Source organism: Esox lucius, chromosome 21 (genome assembly GCF_011004845.1).
Source record: "Esox lucius isolate fEsoLuc1 chromosome 21, fEsoLuc1.pri, whole genome shotgun sequence".
Classification (NCBI taxonomy): Eukaryota; Metazoa; Chordata; class Actinopteri; order Esociformes; family Esocidae; genus Esox; species Esox lucius.
Window position 1 is genome coordinate 30,197,243 of NC_047589.1, and position 21,957 is coordinate 30,219,199.

At 43.1% G+C, this 21,957-nt stretch overlaps 1 protein-coding gene and 1 pseudogene across 1 annotated transcript; both read left to right on the plus strand.

Moving 5' to 3' along the window:
• Positions 1-8,981, plus strand: part of LOC117593656 — a 63,933-nt pseudogene extending 54,952 nt beyond the window's left edge.
• pi15a (peptidase inhibitor 15a) lies at positions 3,704-21,713 on the plus strand. Its single transcript, XM_010904897.3, has 7 exons — positions 3,704-3,716; positions 13,724-13,939; positions 14,083-14,405; positions 16,153-16,271; positions 17,210-17,342; positions 17,761-17,876; positions 18,769-21,713. The coding sequence occupies exons 3-7, from the start codon at positions 14,136-14,138 to the stop codon at positions 18,902-18,904; spliced, it is 774 nt and encodes a 257-aa protein (XP_010903199.1). The 5' UTR covers positions 3,704-3,716; positions 13,724-13,939; positions 14,083-14,135; the 3' UTR covers positions 18,905-21,713.
• The last annotated feature ends 244 nt before the right edge of the window (positions 21,714-21,957 follow it).

Sequence of the window (21,957 nt, forward strand, 5' to 3'; positions counted from 1 at the left end):
TGCAGGCATTTGTCGACATCCCACTCCTGATTAGGCTGACCCAAGTCTAGCAACTTACTCATTCCGGATCAGAGGAATGAGATGCCTTAACTGACAGATGTGTGATTTTATACTGCGTCACCAAGGCAGAAATACATTTTCTGAGATAAGTGAAGCGAATTCATGAATGCAGCTGGCACTCCACTGGAACATGGTGTCCCATAGTCACTTTGGCTATGATGTTACATTACAGAAAGACGGAAAGCGTACAATGTGAGGATCGAAAGTTTGAAAAAGAATAAGAGAAATTCCATGGTAATAGAATTACACTGTGACAAACCATGATCAAAAGTTTAAAAAAAAGTATAAGAATAAGAACAATGATTGTAAAATTACTTACCGAAGATTAAAACATTTATGGAAGAAAGAGTAGGGTGTCAGCTATAGATTTGGAATACACAAAATCATGGGTGTCTGTATGTAAAATGGCTGAAAAATATATACATGCAGCACTGTTAAAATCATTATTATAGTGTAGGGAATCAATGTGCATTTCATTTTTTGAAATGTTAAAATATATATTTTTTGAAACCTTTGCAAGCTCATTTACTAAAGGCGTAAGTAGAGCCATCGTTGAATGTGATGTTGTTGTAATTCAGCCATTGTCCACTAGGTGGGAGCAAAATCAGGATATCACCATTAATTAATGGATCAAAATGGTTTAGATTTGTCCAAGATTGATCTTTTGGCATTGAACTGGCCAGCAGGTTTGACTCCAACTAAAGTCCAACAATTGTCCAAATGGCACAGTGTTTTCTCAAGCATGTATGTGTCCAAAACACAAGATCAAAACATGTGTTTTTAAGCTTAATATTGCAGACATTGTGCCCCTAAATTAATCCCCACTGATACAGAAATTGGTCTATAGATGATTTTTTCCCTTTCAATTGTAGTTTTGATCGGTTTTGCACAAAAGCAGCAACAGGAGTCTGTAGGCATCTCAGAAACCAGGCCATCCTTTTCGTGTCAACTTAGAATTGAAAGTGTTCTTATGAACTTTACATTTTAGTGGTCATGGGTCCTTTTTACATAGAAATGATACATTAAATAAATATGGAATACTGTTTACATTTCAAATAAAACAGAAAAGACAATAAGGTTTAGACTGAAGGGTTAGACCACGGAATGTCTCGTACTATTTAAATTACTATGCGGTCTCTGCCGGGCCTCCTAGAAACTATTGATTTTATGGAATGTGCAACATTACTGTATAAGCAAGGTGCTGCATCACAGAGGCCCAGTATGCTATTCTTACTTCCTCAGATACTAAACAAGCTAAAAGATTTAACTTGGGCCCTCTGTGCTATTTCATAACTCTTCAGGATTATTTTCCAAATGTCTGTTAAACTTAAACAGTGAACCATCCCACAATTACAGTAGGTTTAGCATTGGCATGTAAAACGGTTTGGCTTTGGCATGCAGTTTCCACTTTCTCATCTTTCCAAATTTACATTTCAAGTGACCAGATTTCTAGCATTGCCTCTTTCACTCCATCTAGAACTACAGCAGTGGAATTTCATGACATATTTGACAGGAATATTCCAGAGGTGGAGGAGAGCTGGGTGCCTGACACCCATTGCTAAGTGTTGGTCCCATGTTTGATGAGTTAATAATAAAGCATACCAGCATGGCCCATTCATTTTGCAGGTCTTTTAGGACCACGGTTGAAACTCCTAATAGACTTCTGTTTAGAGCAGGGACACGGTACTGGATACAGGATGAAGGGATGATTGGTGGGACTAGGTATTATGGGTCAAAAGCCTGAATTGTGAAACAACGTTCCTTTTTGGTGTCCACTGGAAGAGTAAGTCTCAATCCTGAGTAGGACCATAATTCCCATACTGCACCTCACCTAAGACAAAAGCCTGTAGAGGACTTGCTTCATCGCCACAGCGTACCGATAGGATCACTGGTCTTAGAGTGCTTTGTTTTCTGTCAGGTGGAAACTCCCAGGGACTCATAGCCTTTTCACTGGCCACTAACAGGATCCTGGTGCACTAATCTGACAAGAATAATCTGGAATAATTCTGCCCAACAGTCTCCGTATTATTCTGACATCTTAAGCCCCAAATGGTGCAGCGCTCTGTGTCCCGCCTCTTTCTATTTGGGGCACAATGCTCAAGTCAATGGGTGCAAGTGGAGTCACTGGTTCCAGCTCCGCTAAAACCTCCATCAGATGCCAAGTAATCAACCAGCAGCAGGTCGCTGACTCATAGAGTTTTTTTCTCCCCGTTAGAGAGCTTGGCCGTTTTGTTCACCGGCTGGCTGGATGATGAGAAATCCGGTACCATCCAAAACTCCGGAGCTATGTTTTTCGACGATGGCGCACCGAGAGTCATGATTTCACGGTAAAACAGATGGATGGACGCAGCGTTGACGCACAGGTCACATATTTGTTCACCCTGCTGCAGCCACTGACAGCTTGTCCACAACCTGCCAACCAGACGTGATGAAGTGAAAATCAGGTGGGACTGCCAGTGATGAGGCAACTTGGGACAGACTAACCTCTAGGCTGTCCTTTAGACAGACTGACCTCTACGATAGGCTGTCCCTAAAACAGACTAACCTCTACGATAGGCTGTCTGGGAATATCCGTCCAGACGATAGAATTGGCAGTATCGACCTTCACATTGTGAATCTGCAGTGTGATGTGATGCTGTATGGGAGAACAGTCTGCCTTTCACAAGCAGTATTGTACAGTGGGGCCTGGTGCACTTTGCCCCAAGACTCTGTGTGCTTGTAATAGCAGATGACTGCATCCACCACATTCATTCTTCCATTTCATTACATGAACAGAAAAAAAACGGACAAAATGACAGTGCAAAACCCCGGCAGCCGAAAGGAAAAAGGTCCGTCCCACATAGCATACTCTCTAGGGCATACACACAGTGGGCCTTGGTCAGATGTAGTGAGCTATGTAGGGAGCAGAGAGTTCTTTGGGATTCAGTAAAGGTACAAAGAAGCTGTCAGCTACAGGTCGGCCAGCCTTGGGTCCTCTCTCATCTTCTGTCTAGACTGCCTGCAGTCTCAAGGCCTTCCCAGTCAGCCAGACAACCAGCCAGACAGCCTACACCTCCAGAGCATGAGGGAGGAGGCGACTCGGATGACAACAGCGCATTAGCATCTACTGTTACTGATTCGTCTAAGAGGTTTCAGGGAAGTTTCACTAAGGGTTTCTACATGTGCAGGCTGTGCATCTGGTATTGTGGAGAGGGGCTGAAATGCAAAAGTTAGAATCTTAGGTGGAGAAAAGAATAAAGGCTAAAGCATGAGACTCCACAATGGTAAAGTATACAGTAGATCCACAGGTTTCACCAATCTGACACTGGGATTGCAGAGGGGAGGCCTAACGAGGAACATGTGAATGCCTGGAGAGCCAAATGATGGTGGGATGAACACAAACAAAATAAAGGAGCTGTAGATAACAAAGTATGATCGATCCATCCAAGGTGGGTTTTTTCCAGCTCTTCTTTCTCCCAGGTCTTGGGTGACAATTTTTCCTACCTGTTGTCATAAAGATGCATTATAAACGTCTTGGATTCTAACTTTAGACTTTGTTGGATATTTCATGTTTGCCTGTCGTTTGCACCCGACATCAGAACCTCTTGTGAAATGTCTGCCTGGGGCCACAGTCCCGTCTCTGTCCTCTCTTACAAGGCCCAGCATCAAAGATGGCCGTGAGTATCTTATAGATGGGTGAGAACATCTGGGGGTGAAAGGAATGTAGCATGTCAAAAATAGATCCAGGGCTGGTTGGTTGTAGAACTGTGTCCCAATTGGCAGCCTGCTGCTGATGCGATGCACTGTTTGTGACCATAAGCCTGAAGTAGAGGACTGTAAAGAGAATAGGGTGCATTTTGGGACACAACCTTCTTCTGAGGTGAGCCGTTCTGTATGTCCAGAACATGTCTTCTGATCATATTCCCACACTGCAAAACATTGTTACAGGAAAAGAAGTGTGTTCAAAGGTTTAGGGTTTGCAGACATTGTGGTTGCAAAGATTGGTTTCAATCACTGCCAAGGACACAAGACCAGTGGAACCATTTTCGTGAGTGACTTGATACATTAAAGTATTTTTTGGGCTAGAATAACATGTTACATGCCTTGAAACAGTACTGGTTCCTGTGTAACTAGACTGAACATTCATTGTGTGACAAGCTGACTGTCCCCAAACTGTGATTAACAAACAAACAAAGCAGAAGTAACCATACAGGCCAAGGCAAGATCGAACGCAAACAGCTCTTTACAAATGCAAACGCCATTGAAACCTGGGTGCTGAGACAGGAATGTAAAGGCAAAAGTATCCAGGCCTGCAAGAAACATTGGGAGCCTGAGGGACTAGAGAATTCAGCCGTTAGGCGGTTTACCACATACTGGGCTTTTTGTGAATAACACTTACCCTCTTATTTTCTTTACTAGAACTGACTTCACTGTTAGCTGCATTGCTGAGGATACATTTGATCTATTGTTACAGTGATATTTGGTTGGATAATTGGACTGACATAAGTCGCTCAGGGTAAGAGCTTCCGCTAAACCAGTAATCTCAATGAAGCTCTGGGTCTACACCTGTAAAGAGATGAGACAGAATAATGATCCGTATTGGAACTCACTCTTCTTTCAAAGGCAGAGGCCACTCTGTGGGCCAAGTGACCAAGAGAATTCAGTAAATACATTTTCACTGAAACTAGATAAATAAATGAGTAGATCCTAAAACTCCATGTCTCAAATTGCTAAATTATCCATGGCACCTACATCTGAAAACAATTCTATATTATCACAGAACAAATCAAAAACAAATTTAAACATGGTAGGACAATAAGAAATTGATGTCAAGTCCTTTTCACATGTTAGACCACTGCCCACATGTTAGAACCCTTATTAAATGTTAGAACCCGGTTCACATTTTAGAACCCTAATCATGTTAGAATCCTGATGGTTCGGTCCCCAGCAGATGCCTATGTGCTTGTGAGTCTCCTGTATATGTGTTGCTAGACATGACCACCTGGTCAACCTGAAAGCTGTGGAGTACTAACCAACCTCACACACATTCACAGACGTTGCTGTTCTTAGGAACCAGGTTCACGGCTGATGATGTTGTGTTTTCCAGGACACTGAATTCTAGAGCTTGTTGTTTTGGGCTAAGGCCAGAGGGAGTGGGCTTGTGATACTTTGGGTGTCTTGGCCGTGTTCACAAGCTTGCAGATCAAATCATTCCGATTGCAGGCCGATGTATAAGTCGAGGGCAGCTGGCTAGGGAACTGCTCTTTGTCAGTGGTCATGGGAAGCCTGACTGTCTGAAGAAAGAGGTGCTATGTAACCCTTAAGCGTCTTCACACAGAGAGACCTTTAGAAATATTTGAAGTCTTTCCTGAATGTACATTTGGTTAGTGAGCTTGTAAGTAAGTCAAATTTGAGACTTTGTGTGTGTTTGTCAGAAACACAAGCTGGTTGGCCTCGACTTGGTCTGCAAGGAACTGAAACACACTGAGTACTATAAAATATTTGCTATGTAACCATGTAGTGTATGGCAAGACTGCTTAACAGCTGCACATTAGAGGATCAGTGGCCTGGTCAACGTGAATCTGAAGAGCTGGGCAGCTGTCCAACGTACACCACTCTAGACTCTCACATTCTTCTCGTGCCCTCCGGCCAACACCATCAGACCTATGACATCACAGGTGTCTTTATTTACTTTTGTCTCTTCGATTCAGCTAAGACGTGGGATTGTTGGATCTTTATTCTGTTGCAAATAATTTTCCCGCATAGCAGGAAATGCAAACTTCAACTTTGTTTGTCAGAGATGTAAAATGTACAAAGTAAAAGTTCCAACTAGGTTCAACTGTGTTCACCACTTTAGGGAAGTTTGTATTTAAGACCTACAGTAAATTACCAGGTACAAGGAGTATCATGTTGAACCTTTAATGTTCTGTAATGTGATTACTGTTGGTTGCAGAGTGAAGTCTCATTCATTGGAGTTGTTGCCGTTTTGCCTTTAAGACAAATGTGCTGTATTCTTTTATGGGTCCCATTAGAGCACGACATTAGCTACGGCAGGGTTGGGGGCTTCGTTCCTATTCGGGAATAGACCAAAACTACTACTGTAACTCACACTGGATCAAGGTGTCTGCACAGTGAGATCACATTGAGATCACAGAGCAGCTAAACAAACCACAATGGTTTGAAAGCTACAGTATCTCACAAAAGTGAGTACATCCCTCACATTTTGTAAATATTTGAGTATATCTTTTCAACACTGAAGAAATTACACTTTGCCACAATGTAAAGTGGTGAGTGTACATCTTGTATAACCGTGTAAATTTGCAGTCCCCTCAAATTAACTCAACATACAGCCATTAATGTCGAAACCGCGGGCAACAAAACTGAGTACACCCCTAAGGGAAAATGTCCAAATTGGGCCCAATTAGCCATTTTCCTTCCCCGGCGTCCTGTGACTCATTAGTGTTACAAGGTCTCAGGTGTGAATGGGGAGCAGGTTTGTTATATTTGGTGTTATTGCTCTCACATTCCCTCATACTTGTCACTGGAAGTTCAACATGGCACCTCATGGCAAAGAACTCTCTGAGGATCTGAAAAACATTATTGTTGCTCTACATAAAGATGGCCTAGGCTATAAGATTACCAAGACCCTGAAATTGAGCTGCAGCACGGTGGCCAAGACCATACAGCGGTTTAACAGGACAGGTTCCACTCAGAACAGGCCTTCACCATGGTCATCCAAAGAAGCTGAGTGCACGTGCTCAGCGTCACAGAGGACGTCTTTGGGAAATAGACGTATGAGTGCTGCGAGCATTGCTGCAGAGGTTGATGGGGTGGGGGGGTCAGCCTTTCAGTGCTCAGACCATATGCTGCACACTGCATCAAATTGGTCTGCATGGCTGTCGTCCCAGAAGGAAGCCTCTTCTAAAGATGATGCACAAGAAAGCCCGCAAACAGTTTGCTGAAGACAAGCAGACTAAGGACATGGATTACTGGAACCATGTCCTGTGGTCTGATGAGACCAAGATAAACTTATTTGGTTCAGATGGTGTCAAGCGTGTGTGGCAGCAACCAGGTAAGGAGTACAAAGACAAGTGTGTCTTGCCTTCAGTTAAGCATGGTGGTGGGAGTGTCATGGTCTGGGGCTGCATGAGTGCTACCGGCACTGGCGAGCTACAGTTCATTGAGGGAACCATGAAGGCCAATATGTACTGTGACATACTGAAGCAGAACATGATCCCCTCCCTTCGGAGACTGGGCCACAGGGCAATATTCCAACATGATAACGACCCCAAACACACATCCAAGACGACCACTGCTTTGCTAAAGAAGGTGAGGGTCAAGGTGATGGACTGGCCAAGCACCCTATTGAGCATCTGTGGGGCATCCTCAAACAGAAGGTGGAGGAGCGCAAGGTGTCTAACATCCACCAGCTCTGTGATGTCGTCATGGAGGAGTGGAAGAGGACTCCAGTGGCAACCTGTGAAGCTCTGGTGAACTCCATGCCCAAGAAGGTTAAGGCAGTGCTGAAAAATTATGGTGGCCACACAAAATATGGACACTTTGGGCCAAATTTGGACATTTTCACTCACTTTTGTTGTCAGCAGATTTGACATTAATGGCTGTGTTGAGTTATTTTAAGGGGACAGCACATTTACACTGGTATACAAGCTGTACTCTCACTACTTTACATTGTAGCAAAGTGCCATTACTTCAGTGTTGTCACATGAAAAGATATACTCAAATATTTACAAAAATGGGGTGTACTCACTTTTGTGAGATACTGTATATTGAGATCACTGAGGAGCTAAACAAACCACAGTAGTCAGAACGACATATTGAGATCACAGAGCCGCTAAAACAAACCACAATAGGTCAAACAGCATACTGAGTTCACAGAGCCAGACCAACTCCATATTTTCCCCTTTTCTAAACCTCATTCAGGTTATAGTCAGAGGTTTCTGAATCAAAACAGAGCTTGTTTGCTCTCGTCGCCTCATTCACACACTGATGACCTCTAAGTGATTTTCCCAGTTGTGCTGAGCTGTGCCAGAGCTGTAACAATAGCTCTGGGTGGAGCCGCGCAGCTGTCCTCCGGCGTCTGTAGCTCTGATTGCTGCGAGTTATGGACGGCTGGACAAACCCGTCACTTCACCAGATGAAATCACTTCTCATTTGTCGGGGACCACATGTACAGCAAATAGACGGAGATTATACGTTGCAGCAGATGTACATTTTTAAATAGTAATTTAACAACCACTCCTGGTCCAGGGCGACTTAGCTAGGTGGGACCAACACAGCGCTCAGTAATAGTAAGTACATTTTACACAAAGAATAGCTATCAGCAAAATTACTTTGGTGAGGAAGAGGCAAAATAAATACAATAGTTCATAAATGCAGAATCACTATAATCTGTGAGTGTAGAAATACAATACTCCATTAATGTAGCATTAATACAATACTCCATTAATGTAGCAGTAATACAATACTCCATTAATGTAGCAGTAATACAATACTCCATTAATGTAGCAGTAATACAATACTCCATTAATGTAGCAGTAATACAATACTCCATTAATGTAGCAGTAATACAATACTCCATTCATGTAGCAGTAATACAATACTCCATTCATGTAGCATTAATACAATACTCCATTAATGTAGCAGTAATACAATACTCCATTAATGTAGCAGTAATACAATACTCCATTAATGTAGCAGTAATACAATACTGCATTAATGTAGCAGTAATACAACACTGCATTAATGTAGCAGTAATACAATACTCCATTAATGTAGCAGTAATACAATACTGCATTAATGTAGCAGTAATACAATACTCCATTAATGTAGCAGTAATACAATACTCCATTAATGTAGCAGTAATACAATACTGCATTAATGTAGCAGTAATACAATACTCCATTAATACTGCATGCCTTTAGACACTAGCTTATTTCACCGTGTGACGTTCATTCTCGTTCTCTCACTGTCTCTTTGATTTTCTCCCTCTCTGACTTAATGTCTATCTCTCTCATCTCTTTCTGTCCCTCTTCGTCTGTCTCTCCCTTTTCTCTGAATCCCTCTCTCTCTGTCTTGGCAACAACACAGTGCTTTTGAGAGGCCTCCTCAGAAAAAAGGGGGAAGGCTAGGGGTAGACTTGGAACAATATATTGTAAGTAAATAAATGCTCTGTCTAAAAAAGAATGCTTTTCTCAAACAGAACCAAGGCCCTTGGAGAGGCCCCCCATGCCCCTAATTACTCCTCTGATAATATGATAATAACAGTTTACCCAGTTGGAGTCACTGAGTTCACTGTGAAAGAGCCGAGCACAGCCAAGCAGCGGCGAGCCGAGCCCTCAGAATGACAGACAACAGAACAGAACCGAACAGAGCCCTCAGAATGACAGGCAACAGAACCTAACAGAACAGAGCCCTCTGAATGACAGACAACATAACCTAACAGAACAGAGCTCTCTGAATGATAGACAACAGAACTGAACAGAACAGAGCCCTCAGAATGACAGACAACAGAGCCGAACAGAACAGAGCCCTCAGAATGACAGACAACAGAACCGAACAGAACAGAGCCCTCAGAATGAAAGAACCGAAAAGAGCAGAGTCCTCAGAATGACAGGCAACTGAGCAGAGCCCTCAGAATGACAGAAAACAGAGTAGAGCCCTCAGAATGACAGACAACAGAGTAGAGCCCTCAGAATGATAGGCAACTTAGCAGAACCCTCTGAAATGACAGGCAACTGAGCAGAGCCCTCAGAATGACAGGCAACTGAGCAGAGCCCTCAAAATGACAGGCAACAGAGCAGAGCCCTCAAAATGACAGGCAACTGAGCAGAGCCCTCAGAATGACAGGCAACTGAGCAGAGCCCTCAGAATGACAGGCAACAGAGTAGAGCCCTCAGAATGGCAGGCAACAGAGTAGAGCCTTCAGAATGGCAGGCAACAGAGAAGAGCCTTCAGAATGACATGCAACTGAGCAGAGCCCTCAAAATGACAGGCAACTGAGCAGAGATTTCAGAATGACAGGCAACAGAGTAGAGCCCTCAGAATGGCAGGCAACAGAGCACAGCCCTCAGAATGAGAGACAACAGAGTAGAACCCTCTGAATGACAGGCAACAGAGTATAACCCTCAGAATGACAAACAACAGAACCCAGCAGAGCAGAGCTCTCAGAACATGGATTAGGACTGGATGGAAAGAGCAACAGAGGGAGAGAGAGAGAACGAAGAGTAGAATGAAGTTAGAGAATGGGACAGCAAAGGGGGAGAGATAGAGATGGGAAGAGAAAAATAAGTGATGGAAGACAGAGGCGCCACTTAACAGTCCAGGCCTGCAGTATGACGTGTGTGTCTAATGTCTCACAGGCCCTGACATCAACAGCCTCAACACCAAGGCACCTGAGACAGGGCCTGCTGAATGGCTCTGAGACTCTGATTGGTTTCACTGGGGGCGGGGAGGGGTGGGGGGGTGCAGTATGCTGCAGCCACATCAGATAAGGGGGAGAAAGAGAATGTTTGAGAGAGAAAGAGAGACATGGTGAAAAAAACACAGAGAGAGAGACAGACACAGGGACAGACCGAGACAGACACAGGGACAGACAGAGACAGACACAGGGACAGACAGAGACAGACACAGACACAGGGACAGACAGAGACAGACACAGGGACAGACAGACACAGGGACAGACAGAGACAAACACAGGGACAGACAGAGACAGACACAGGGACAGACAGAGACAAACACAGGGACAGACAGACACAGGGACAGACAGAGACAGACACAGGGGCATACAGACACAGGGACAGACAGAGACAGACACAGACAGAGACAGACACAGGGACAGACAGAGACAAACACAGGGACAGACAGAGACAGACACAGGGACAGACACAGGGACAGACAGAGACAGACACAGGGACAGACACAGACACAGACAGAGACAGACACAGGGACAGACACAGGGACAGACAGAGACAAACACAGGGACAGACAGACACAGGGACAGACAGAGACAGACACAGACAGAGACAGACACAGGGACAGACAGAGACAAACACAGGGACAGACAGAGACAGACACAGGGACAGACACAGGGACAGACAGAGACAAACACAGGGACAGACAGACACAGGGACAGACAGAGACAGACACAGACAGAGACAGACACAGGGACAGACAGAGACAGACACAGGGACAGACAGAGACAGACACAGGGACAGACACAGGGACAGACAGAGACAAACACAGGGACAGACACAGGGACAGACACAGACACAGACAGACACAGGGACAGACACAGGGACAGACAGAGACAAACACAGGGACAGACACAGGGACAGACACAGGGACAGACACAGACACAGACACAGACAGAGACCGACACAGGGAGAATGAGAGAAAGAGAGACAGAAAGAACAAAGAATAGATACAGACAGAGAGAATGAGAGAGAAGTAGAGAGACAACACATGAAAACACATGAAACACAGGCTGCGTTACACACTCAATACATCACTGCCCACTACATAGTGAACAGGGCGCCAATTGGGACAAAAACCAACTATTTAATGAACACTGTTATTAGTACTCTGGTATACTCAGCCAGGCCCAGTTTAGAAACAATTCAGTGTCCCAGGTGACCCCTTGTTCCCTAGTGAACTACTTCTGACCAGAGCCATAAGCAACGTCTGAAAGTGCTGCGCTGCACAGAATGCAGGGGGCTGTTTACGACTCCGAACCGGTCTTTCTGTCCAAGTCCTTGACAGGATGGTGTCGGCGGCCCAAGTCAACAGAGCTGTCAACTACCTACAGATGTCGGGTAATAATAAGGCGTTTTTACGCTGCAGGAAAATCCCACTTCAGCGGTGAAAGGAAAGGTGGATTGCCGTGTGGGTCGTAATTGGGTCTGTGGTCAGGTAGAAAAAAGCGGGAAGAAATCTAAATCGGGAAGAAAATAGAATAATGAAAAAATACAAATGTAAGCTCTTCATCTTCATTTAGCTATTAACCCGTCATTTTCTTAACATTGTTCCAAAAGTAAAACTAATTTAGTTTAAAAAAAAAATTGCAGCAATTGTATAAAGTTTAAAAAAAAAATTGCAGCAATTGTATAAAGTTCGGCTTTGAATGGTTTTCTATTTCAAAAAACATTTGGTATGAAACCATCTCACTGTCCCTCTATTACCATGGAGGCCTTTTGAGACCTCAAATACAATACTAATTTGCATTTCTGACTGTGCCACAGAGACAACAACAGTGACCATATTAAGATAAAACGTCTGGTCAAAGATCCTCTCTGATGGCTTGGCAGAGATTCGGGTGAGGAAGGTGACACAACATTTTACCAAATGACAGTTCAAGATTTTGGCAATGAGTCAGATAAAGTTGTGGATACTGCGCCTGTAGACGTCCAGCCACTAATCTAATACTTATTATCAATTAACAATTAACATAACTTGGAGCCCTGCTCTCTTGCCAAAACTGGAGGATAACTCACATCTACCTATGCAGGTTATCCTTCAATATCAGCAAAGAAAGAGAGCAAAGTGCCTAAAAGGGCTACAATACCGCACGTGATACGTCCCTCTCATTAATCCAGCACGTGAAAAGTCAATAATTTCCAAGTGATTTTTTTTTAAAGATCCCATTAGAGAAGAGAAAGAAAAAGAGGAGACAGAGGGGGATTGAGAAAGAGATAGAGGGTGAACGAGAGAGCGAGAGGGAGAAAGAAAGAAGAGAGGGGAAAGAAGAGAAAGGAAAGAAAGAAGAGAGGGGAAAGAAGAGCGAGGAAAGAAAAATGTTCCTGCGTCACGCTGCTTTAATTTGTTCAACAGCTGCCAAGAAAAAAGATGACCTGCTGAAGGGTTTTCTTAACTTGGCCCAAGGACCATCAGCTCTCTGGCGCAGAGCTCCTCTGGACCAAACACTGAACAAGTGTAATCTTTACAGTATGAGGACTACGATAAAGAATACAAATAGGAGACGGACATGAAACTCATAACAAACCTGTTGGATGTCAGCCCTTATTTCTGCAAGCCCTGACCACTTGAATGTTTCAATCATGCAACACTTCTGGACTTTTAAAATAGGGGACTTCATAACATTGTGGTTGTTTCAGGAGAAATTTCATGAAGTAGACGGAATAATATAGTATATATGTTGCTCTTAGGTCCCTTAAAGTCTTATTGAGTTGCTCTGGATAAGTGTCTGGTAAATGAATAAATTGCCAAATGATACACTGATAAAGCCTGTTAAAGACAAGTCCAAGATGTAATCTCTTTGCTTTAACGAAATGTCACTGTAACAGCACATACAGCATCACCTTCAGTTATCACATATCTTCATGAAAATTTGATAAGTTATGTTGGCCAGTCGCCCAGCACTCGTGACCACAATAACCTCAGACCCCCGCACCCAACACCATTTGCCTCCAAGCCTTCACTGCCCCAGCCCGTTACCACAGACCTCTCCTCCCTCAGGCGGCCAGATCTCTCTTTGACTTGTATTGCAGGGATTATACGCATTTCTTATCATATGTTTTCCTTTTCACTATGTCCAGCTGCGCAAATGTTAAGCAGATGTTTGTGAAAGAGTAAAGCGAGCTCTGTCTGCCAGGAAACGGGTAAAAAGAAAACAAAATGTGACGTCTCTACATATGACGTTTTGCTTCAGGTGAAAGGGAGGGACTGCGTCCGCACACCTTCAAACGGCTGCCTACTTCCTGCATTGACCACTGTGATATAAACTCGGCGCGCCGAACTGCTGCTCAAGTCCTCCTATACTGTACTACTAAGCTGTTGGAACTGAGGTGCTCTTTCTGCTATTCTAGCTGTGACTGGGATAGTACTGCCTGACAACGCTATTTGCTATATCACCGCAAAGTACAAGGTAGGACCATTCCAACATTCAAGTGTGGGATTTTATTTATTCTCCTGTCAAAACCTTGTTTGTACGACCAAATGTGGATTTTCGATATATTTTTTTCCATACGCTTAGCATGTTTTAATGTCTGTTCTTTTATCCTATTTCAGATTAAATCAAGACTCTAAATACATCTTGTCAAAAATTTTAAAAAGAAGCAAATATGAATGCCCCGCACTTCATAGACTTTCTGCTTATGTGCATATCTTGTGCAGCAAGTGTATTGGCAGCAAACTCCACTGTTTCCGCTACGTTGCCAGAAACAAATTTCACCGATTTTGGCGCAACTTTCACCTATCGAGAAGTAGAAAAAGATCTTCCCTTGAGCAGGAGGAAGCGTTATATTTCCCAAAACGACATGCTTGCAATTCTTGATTATCACAATAAAGTAAGAGGAAAGGTTTTCCCTCCAGCGTCCAATATGGAGTACATGGTAAGTGAATTTTCAGAAATATTTTGAATTATTTGCCAATTACTTAATTATTATTTTTATTTTCTGAGATCCCTGTCTGCCATTACTCTTCTGTTTTGATATTGCTTTTCAGGTCATTTCCTTTCTGTTACATCAGTGGCACGAGTAATAAAGGATTGCTTACAGGCAGTATAATCTGGAGACACTGCAGAGTTAATTGATGCATGTGTACGCCCCAATTCACTGATAAACTTGTGCCAAGCGCCACAGCCAGTCGATAAACGGGGGTTGCTAAGGGAAAACTGTCTGTACGTCGTGCACATGTCCCAAGCGGCACCCAATTGTCTAAACTAAAATAAGTAGTAGGGTGTAATTTAGGTTGCCGGCAGTGAGTTCAAAGCAGGATGTTCAGTGATAAATGTCTCCTGGCCGTCTGGCTCTGGTCCCCAGCTGTTGACTACACGTCTGCGTCCAGGACCACCAGAGCAGCCTAGATTGGGGGGGGGGGGGGGGGGGGGGGTGTCAAGCGTAATACCGGTGGCTGACGGACGGGAAAACATTGAACGCTAGAGGTGTCCTTAGCGCTAGTACCTAGGATTATTATATCCCATAGACCAAGGCTCAAATGTAAGGAAGCGTGTGCCGTTCGGGATCCAAGCGTTTTGGTTGAAGTTTTAGTTTCACTTTCCAGTGTTGAGGCCAGGATCATGTCTTTTAAGTTGCATCGTGACTTCAGTGACAAGAGGCTGTTGAAGTTGCATTGCAAATACAGAGAATAGTGGAGGCTAATACAGAGAATAGTGGAGGCTAGTTAAATAAGCCCTAGCTACCATAGACCAACCCTTGGCAGCGTATCGTTCTGATCAGGCCAATTGCACAGTCATCGTAGGAACAACGATGGAATCATGGAGAGGAAGTGTCCCCCCTATTTCGTAACACAACATTCAAAATTGGAACCACGTGCAAGAGAGTAAAGAGCATTCTCAGATCTAGGCGGTTGCCCCATTTGTGATCCAATTTTTTTTTTTTTTGTTATACTATCGTTCCAGTAGTGCTGTTGACAGAGTTTGTCAACCACTGGGCTCCGGACCAGTACTAGTCCACAGAGACTTAGCTTCTGGGATGTCATAACATAAACATATGTGTATAATGCACATAGGATTTTACATCAGGTCGTAATATTTCTGTTAGTACACCCACAACAGTGCTGATTGGATGGAGGGGATGCTCATCATGCATCTAACGTTCTGACAGTAACCAATAGTATCCTTAATTGAAGTTAGATTTCTGGATAGGTGTTAGCTTTGCAGGGCAGGTGTAAATAAGTGACACTGTAAATATAAAATGTGAAGAAATACTCTGACTCATCCCACTTGAACGTAGACCCACTGAAGTATTTATCTGTCTGCTCCGGTCTGTAGTGAAAAAAATTATCAGAAACCCTTTACTAACTGAATATAGGGCAATGAAACCAAAATTATGCCAATATTTTGTCAGAACTCAGGAAAATTGCTGCAGTGTTTGAAGTATTTGGAAACCAAAGTTGTTTATAAATGGAATGTGTGAAGAAACGTCTACAGATCTAGCTAGCTGTTGCCGTTGCTGACAAATTTGCAGACTGCTCGGTTTAAAAATCTTAAATTCTGGTTTAGTTTTATATAACACATTTTTTTCTCACTGAGACGTAAACTTGCAGTATAGAAAAGGCTTTTGAATTTTTCATGCTCACTGTGTGTGTGTGTGTGTGTGTGTGTGTGTGTGTGTGTAGACATGGGATGAGACATTGGCAAAGACGGCAGAGGACTGGGCACATGCGTGTCAGTGGGAACATGGTCCTCGCCACCTTCTTCGCTTTCTGGGTCAGAACCTTTCTGTCAGGACTGGACGGTGAGTAACCTCTGACCCCCGACCTCTCACTGCTGACCTTAGACTGTGACCAGTGCTTAGGTTGGTGTTCCCTTCCCCCTCAAAAGGTTAGGGTTCAGAGTGTGTGGAAGGGAAGCTGTTTCTGAAACTCTGTCATATTTTGACCAGAGGTGTCTACAAATGGGATCAGGACATTTGGGACATCTATGTCTTTAGCTATTACTTAAAATTATCAGCCATGTGGGCCTAAATAGAAAAGGCCCTGCCCCTACACAGTCTAAGCCCTGCCCCTACACAATTTTGGCCCTGCCCCTACACAGTCTATGCCATGCCCCTACATAAAATAGGCCCTGCCTCTATACAGTCTAGGCCCTGCCTCTATACAGTCTATGGCCCGCCCCTACATATAATAGGCCCTGCCAATACATAAAATAGGCCCTACCCATGCACAGTTTAGGTCCTGCCCCTACATAGTTTAGGCCCTGCCCCTACATAGTCTAGGCCCTGCCCCTATACAGTCTAGGCCCTGCCCCTATACAGTCTAGGCCCTGCCCCTACACAGTCTAGGCCCTGCCCCTACATAGTCTAGGCCCTGCCCATACAGTCTAGACCCTGCCCATAAAGTCTAGGCCCTGCCCCTAGATAGTTTAGGCCCTGCCCCAACACAGTCTAGGCCCTGCCCCAACACAGTTTAGGCTCTGCCCCTACATAGTTTAGGCCCAGCCCTTAGGTAGTTTTGGCGCTGCCCCAACATAGTTTAGGCCCTGCCCCAACATAGTTTAGGCCCTGCCCCTATATCGTTTTGGCCCTGCCCTTACATCGTTTAGGCCTTGCCCCTGCGTAGTTTAGGCCCTGCCCCTACGCAGTTTAGGCCCTGCCCTTAGGTAGTTTTCCATCTCATCTTTTTATCTAAATATCTTCCCCTTTGTACTAATCTGTCTGTGTGTTTCGGTGCACAGCTACCGTTCCATTCTCCAGCTGGTGAAACCCTGGTATGATGAAGTCAAGGACTATGTTTTCCCCTATCCAAATGACTGTAACCCCAGGTGCCCCCTGAAGTGCCATGGACCCATGTGTACGCATTATACGCAGGTGAGAAGGGCTAGAACTGTGCCATGGACCCATGTGTACGCACTATACGCAGGTGAGAAGGGCTAGAACTGTGCCATGGACCCATGTGTACGCACTATACGCAGGTGAGAAGGGCTAGAACTGTGCCATGGACCCATGTGTACACAACATACACAGATGAGAAGAGCTAGAACAGTGCCATGGATTTATTTGTGTATTTAGGGCTTGTATTTAAAAGGGGACAACTCTTCATTACAAATGAAAACAAAACAAAAACAAATGTCTAGAATTGCAACCTCAATCAACCCCATCAATCCTTGATTATATAAACGTTTGAGCTACTCGTGGGTCTTTCCCATTGTGATGTCATTCTCGGTTTGGTGAAAAGTGCTCAAAGGCCCCTTACATAATGCTGAACCCTATTCTTGTTACTTTACAGATGGTTTGGGCCACAACCAACAAAGTTGGCTGTGCCATTCACACGTGTCAAAACATGAATGTGTGGGGGAACGTATGGAAACGGGCCACCTACTTAGTCTGCAACTATTCATCTAAGTAAGTAGATTGTAACATACTCATTCTTAGTTTAATCCTTTCTGATGTTTCAATTAAAATGAATGCAGTGTTAATAAAAGTATAATAAAAAAATATAATAAAAGTTTGGTGTTTTTTGCCTCAGTTTCTATAGCGCTGGCGTGTCACCTTTAAATGTAACCACCGTAATGTTTGTACCCACAGCCATGTGTGCATTCAAGCTGCTATTGGCATGGTCCTAAAATTACAGAGTTAATCTCCATCCATTGGGGTTAATACACAATGCCACCCATGTTGCTGGGATTAGTGATTTAGGAATACAGGACACACAACCGTGAATGGCACCAGAACATTCCGAACCTCAAAGAATTCCAGAAACAATGATTTGCCTAATTCTGGAATCGAAGGCTGGCCTTGCATGACTGTTTGGCCTTGTGACCCAAACCTTATAATCGTAAAAAAATCACTCTGCTGTTAAACTAACTAATGGAGGATATCGCTTCAATGCTTTAGAACATGTGCACCCGTGTTCTGTGAAAGACCTTCTTAGGAGGACATTCTCTTCCACTGAAACAATGGGACCTACTACCAATTTAGCTTTTCAGTTTTAGTCAAAAAATAAATAATCTATACTGTAAGTAATTACACAGGCATCGATCTACCATTCCTTATGGAACACCTACACAGTAGTTATATAGCTTTTACACCATCTTATACATACCCTCTAATGATAGCCCTACAACCATGTTATACATGCTACTTAAATTGCTTTTGTACAATTTTAAATGGTTGTCATATCCTCTAACGATATCCCCACGCCCTAGTTATTAATGCTAGTTATATATCTTGTACCTGAAACTTCCTTAACCTATCTGGGTCACCACTAACTCTGTCTACTTGCGTTGTTTTCCAGGGGGAACTGGATCGGAGAAGCCCCCTACAGAGTAGGCGTCCCGTGCTCAGCCTGTCCTCCAAGCTATGGAGGCTCATGCTCCAATAACATGTGCTTCCCGGCCCTCAACACAAACTACCTGCAGTGGTTCAAATAGATCCACAAGTTCCAGCAAATGGTATCCTAATCCCTATGTGGTGCCTCGTGCAGACCGATGGGTCCTGGTCACAAGTTTTACCCTGTATAGGGAGTAGCGTGCCATTTGGGACACATACTAACACCAAGCTAAACACCTTGACCCCTGATTCTGACCCCAACCCAGAGACCCCCTGCTCCCCCAAAGGATTTGCACATCAATCCTGGAAATTTTTTTGTATATATGGGCTTATTTAAGACACAAGCATACATTGGAAGACAGCATATGTTTTGATAATGTGTACATAGATTGTATATTGTTTTTTTTACATTGTTACTTTAGTTTTTCTTCATTATTTTTATATGATGAATTGGAGTGATTCACAGGAAGATAATTCATCTTGTGAGGGATGTTTTTGTTGTGGATGCTTTACAGTATTATGGGTTTACCGTAACATACCAGGTACTCATGTATCTTGGATGCGCGTGGACAAGCATCACCATGGTAACATGTAACCAATGGAAGATGCCCTGCCATTCTGGAGACGGGCCACTGGCACTGCAGCATCACTACCTAGTGAACATACTCTGATTGCTAACTGTAAACATATAAATTGGAACGAAACAGTTTTGCTGTTATTCAGTTACCTGTTCACTAGTGAAGAAAGTACCGTCTCATGACCGGCAAGGTGTCTCCAGACATGCTTAACTTTTCCATGTCCTGTGGGGCCTCCATTTAATAGGCGTATCAGATGGCCAGATGCAGGAGTACATAAGTAATAGCTGCTTATATATAATTGTTTTCACGGTGCTAAAGGCATTTCTCACGCTGTGTTCGGGATTCACTGCAGGGTGGGTTATTGCCCAGTGAACTGAATGGCCAGTTTTGCTACTTCAAGGCATCCTGGTCAGTTTTGTGGAGATTGCGAATTAATTATTAGACAAATTGGCTTAACCGTAGATTATCTTTGAATGTCTGTTATAGCGTGCTGTGCTATAATAACACACTTTGGATTAATACTGGCGTCTCTCAATGGTGCTAAATTCTTTACACATGCTTTGTGGGTTTTGCCTTGACACTGTCAGAAATACGTGGTCTTGGCCTTCAGGCCTCAAATATACAGCTAAATCTACAAGTAGGCTACCAAACCACATGGCTAGCTTATGACATCACCATCCATATCCTGAAGCAAATTGGCAAACCGTGTCTTCACCACAGTACTGGAACATCTCCAGAGTGAACTGAATGGCTTGTAATATCTTCGTGGTGTGGAGTGTACCTGGATTTCCTAGTATTCCCCTCGATTATGACCAGGATGTCTGCAAAAAAACTGGGATTTTTGGAAATATCCATGGAACTTTGCAGCTTTTTGTGTTTAGAGATCCATTTGGGATTCATTGGCCTCGTGCTGCTGTAGACAATGGGACCGTGACAAATGACTTCACCAATCCAGGGTAACTTTAATTTTGATGTTGGGAAGCGCTATTTCAGACTACTATAAAAGTGTGTATTGGGTCCTCTTTGTAATAATCAGTAATATTATATGTTATATTTTCCAAGTCCAGACAAGCTTGTTCCTGAAACATTACTAGATGACAGGTTCAGTATGCACTGGTTGTGTTGCTTTTAACATATTTCTGGGCATTTTATCTAGTCGTTTCAGTGTAATTTGTATAACTTGGCCTAAAAGGGCAGTATTGCATGAATATGATAGGGTATGCCTTTCCAACAAACTTGGCTGCAAGGGTCATGGGTTCAAGTCTTAATGCATGGTTCTGTTGTTGTGTGTTGTATAATGGGTTCACCAGGGATGGAACTTAAGTATTTTGGACACTAGCCAGGCCGGCCAGTAGACCACAGCTAGCCTGTATTTGGATGGCTAGTTTTCTACTAGTTCCATCTAAAATGTACTAGCCACAGGCTAGTTGGCTTTCTTAATTTCCATCTCTGATGTTCCCTGATCTGCATTCAGTTCTCAGATAGAGAACCTCATCTTCACGTGCACCTTAAGGGTTTGTATAATTTCATAATATCAGGAGATTACCTGTTTTATGTTCATAGCACTCATACTTTGAATATCCCTATACTATATTCGTACTTGCAAGTTATTCGGTTTTATACACAATACATATTTAATTGAAGTACTTTTTTTTTTTATATAATTTTCGAAATGGGTTGTACATAAATGTGTAAAGGAATTCTTAGTAATTGGCTACTGGGTTTTGATTAAGATATTGTAATGTAAAAAAGAGAGAGAGAAAGAAAAACGTGTATTGTTTTCTCCAACTTAATATGGTCGATATGGAAACTGTTTATAAACTTGGCACTATTGGCAAGAAATGCCTCCACAATTTTGACTTGGCAAGTCTGTCAGAATTCCTTTTGAATCTAGGTCAGGATTCTCTCCCATCTCTGAACTCTGCTGTGTCATGCTCTCTCCACGCCAGCGTCCCAAATGGTATAACACCCCCATTTATACTAGTGCACTTTGTTTTGCCAGGGTCCATAGGGCTCTGATCAAAAGTAGTGCACTATTTAGTGTGCTTTTTGGACCAGGTGTACATGACCCATAATGACAGGCCTACTGAGTTGAAATATCATAAAAAAATATATTATTAGCAGTGCTAAAGAAACAAATGGAGCAAAATTAGAACATTTGTCAACAACATCAACTGAGATCAGACTGATCAAGATTAAAATTAGGAAATGAACATGATCATTTTTAATTGTTTGATTCATCCGCACTGACTATTTAAATTCTTTGTATTTATGATTATGATTGTGCTTCTTTGGTGGATGTATTTTGTAATAAAATATTGGTTTGCTTGTTTTCCTCAATGGTCTGTGTTTTATTGCTGTTTAATACTATTAATACAATAGGACAGGTTTGTTACACTTAAACCTTCATCTACCTCACAGTCAACTTCCAGTTGCAGCCAAACATATTACACACAACACAATTTCACCTTACTATACTATTTCCCAATTTCCTCTGAAAGACGTTCACATCTTGATATTGAATTTGCAAAATTGCAGAACCAATTTAGCTTACAAAATAAAGCCTGTGTACATTT